Source organism: Coptis chinensis, chromosome 6, assembly GCF_015680905.1.
Source record: "Coptis chinensis isolate HL-2020 chromosome 6, ASM1568090v1, whole genome shotgun sequence".
NCBI lineage: Eukaryota > Viridiplantae > Streptophyta > Magnoliopsida > Ranunculales > Ranunculaceae > Coptis > Coptis chinensis.
The window spans coordinates 20,469,800-20,472,480 of NC_141461.1; the positions used below are offsets into that span (position 1 = coordinate 20,469,800).

The 2,681-nt window shown below is 35.2% G+C and overlaps 1 protein-coding gene across 1 annotated transcript; it reads left to right on the forward strand.

The window, feature by feature from the left end:
* The first annotated feature begins 488 nt into the window (after positions 1 to 488).
* On the forward strand, positions 489 to 2,414 carry LOC147492025 (putative WRKY transcription factor 7). Its single transcript, XM_086564204.1, has 3 exons — positions 489 to 1,456; positions 1,554 to 1,679; positions 1,975 to 2,414. The coding sequence occupies exons 1-3, from the start codon at positions 693 to 695 to the stop codon at positions 2,132 to 2,134; spliced, it is 1,050 nt and encodes a 349-aa protein (XP_086420330.1). The 5' UTR covers positions 489 to 692; the 3' UTR covers positions 2,135 to 2,414.
* The last annotated feature ends 267 nt before the right edge of the window (positions 2,415 to 2,681 follow it).

The following is a 2,681-nucleotide window of genomic DNA, read 5'->3' on the forward strand; positions in this document are numbered from 1 at the left end:
GTTTTTCACCTCAATATTATATCTATTTCTTGGATGACATTTCATATAACAAATTATTGCATGGTCCAAAATATAGGATGTCCGTGCGTACAAAATTCAATATTGGCTAGTCACTTAGTCTAGTCAGAAGGTTTTGGAGAAACAAATTCGTGTTTTATAATACCTTTACTATTTTTGTCAATTTTAAGTCAATTAATATTTACATTCTTTTCCGTGGATAACTTTTGTTTAACAATATGTTTATATTATATTTTTTGACTAGTTAATTTTTATAAATTATCTACTGACTGATGGAGTTTCACTGCCAACGTGAATTATGTCAAATTTCGATGATGATACCTTGAAAGACATTTTTTTGGTCCGTGTTATAGTCATTTTTTTGGATGATATGTCCTTCAGTCCGTGTGGAAGGAGTTGAAGTCACGATTCCCTTATTTGTTAGGATAATGGCATTGACTATAAAATAGGCCACATGTTTGACCATCAAATGGGGTACTACCAATTTATAAACCTGTAAGGGTGAATAAGCAAAATCTCTAACACTGGAGGGTTAAATGAGATAACAAAACCTCTTCTTTCTTTCTCTTCTTTATAAGCTTCAAACACATCTCTTTTCTTCTTTGTTCTTTTGTTTCTTTTGATTGTGTATTGAGGTTGTAGAACTTTAAAGTCTTTTAAGAAAGAACAAGAACATGGCTATAGATTTCATGACTGGGTATAGAAATGATGGCTATTATTCTACAAAGATTGAAGAAAATGCAGTAGAAGAAGCTGCATCAGCTGGTCTTCAAAGTGTTGAAAAGCTCATAAGATTGTTATCACAACAACAACATCATCAACAACAACAACAACAACTACAGGAACAACAAGCACAAGCACAAGCACAAGCTTCATCATCGACAACAGAGATGGAAATGGATTGTAAAGCAGTTACAGATATGGCTGTTAATAAGTTCAAAAAGGTCATTTCCTTATTAGGTAGAACAAGAACAGGTCATGCTCGTTTTCGAAAAGGTCCAACTGCACCGATTCATCATGAAGTTATTGAATCAGTAAAAGAAGAAAAACAGAGCATATCTAATTGTGGGACAAGAGTTTATTGCCCAACACCAATCCAACGGCTTCCACCTCTTCCTCATCATCATCAAAATTACCCCAATCAAAATATTGTCAAAAATGGTGTGCTAGAACGAAAAGAGTCGTCGAAAACAATATCTTTCGCGTCATCTCCGCAGATTTCTGGTTCCACTTCGTTCATGTCGTCGTTAACAGGAGATACTGATAGTAGACAACCTTCTTCTTCATCTGCTTTTCAGATTACTAATCTTTCTCAGGTTTCTTCTTCTGGTAGACCACCTCTGTGTTCTTCATTAAAGAGAAAGTGTAGCTCTTTAGATGAAGGTGGTGTTAATAAGTGTGGTGGTGGAAGCGGAAGGTGCCATTGTTCGAAAAGAAGGTGAGTCTGTTTTCTTAAATTTTTAACATTATTTAGTAGATAAAATTGTGATTTATTTAGAACATGTTTTGATATGTTTTGTTAATTTTTTTTGCAGAAAATCTAGAGTGAAGAAGGTTGTGAGAATTCCAGCAATTAGTTTGAAGATGGCTGATATACCACCTGATGATTTCTCATGGAGAAAGTATGGGCAGAAACCCATTAAAGGATCTCCTCATCCAAGGTATGTTACAGTCCAATCATTCTTTTTTTGGTATGAAATTGCCGTGCTTACCTCAGTTTTTAAACTCATTCCGATTCGACTCGTTGACTATTTTGTGTAACATGAATTGCCATTCTATCCCTGACACGCTCGTCCGCTATCAATCCATCGTTATTGTGGTTTTAATGAGTCCACTGACTATTCTATGTGGTCTATAGTTGATGTCGATCAATGTACGGCCACCAATGTATTATCATCTGAGTTGACTCATGCAGTCAATGATTCAATGTTGTTTATTTGCTTTATGTCTGTATAGGGGGTATTACAAGTGCAGCAGTTTAAGAGGATGTCCTGCACGTAAACATGTTGAAAGAGCATTAGATGATCCAACTATGTTAATTGTTACATACGAAGGAGAACACAACCATTCTCATTCAGTCACTGACACAGCTGGTTTAATCCTTGAATCGTCTTAAGCTCGGTGATGCAAACTCAAACATCAACAAATATCTCAAAAGGAATCCCAATATCTCAGAGTTGTTCGCATCTTCAACGTTGGTAACAAGCCTCAAGTCAATAGGCTTTGTAATTGTTTGTTCCTTCCATTACAATTTTACACTATTTTATTTCGCACTTTGAAAAACCAAAGTGGTATCTGAAAATAATGCAAAGAAAATTGTGGAGGGAATTTGGGATTTCTTATCAAAAGAAAGAAAGATGATAGTGGGTGCTCAAATCTCATCATCATTCATCAAAGTTTTGATATTGCTTTTGCTTTATTTTTGGTTCTTGTGAGAATTACTTTATCATTGATGGAGAAGCTTTTTCTTCCTATGTTCTTTAAAAAATCTTGTTATTACTTATTAGTCAATGGTGATAGTGCCTTGGGGACTGGGGTTATGGAATAACGTGACTTGTAATTTTACCAAAGAGTCTGGTAGGACCAGGGAGAGACAATAGATTGGACTTTTGGGGAAGTGGGTGTTGAAAATTTTGGTTGGGTTTTTAAATATTGTTTGTTGA

Bases quoted from the DNA above. Each gene is read 5' to 3' on its own strand.
- LOC147492025 (XM_086564204.1), top strand. From the start codon at position 693: ATGGCTATAGATTTCATGACTGGGTATAGAAATGATGGCTATTATTCT. The intron at 1,457-1,553 runs GTGAGTCTGTTT...TTTTTTTTGCAG, and splicing joins TGCCATTGTTCGAAAAGAAG to AAAATCTAGAGTGAAGAAGG. The intron at 1,680-1,974 runs GTATGTTACAGT...ATGTCTGTATAG, and splicing joins AAAGGATCTCCTCATCCAAG to GGGGTATTACAAGTGCAGCA.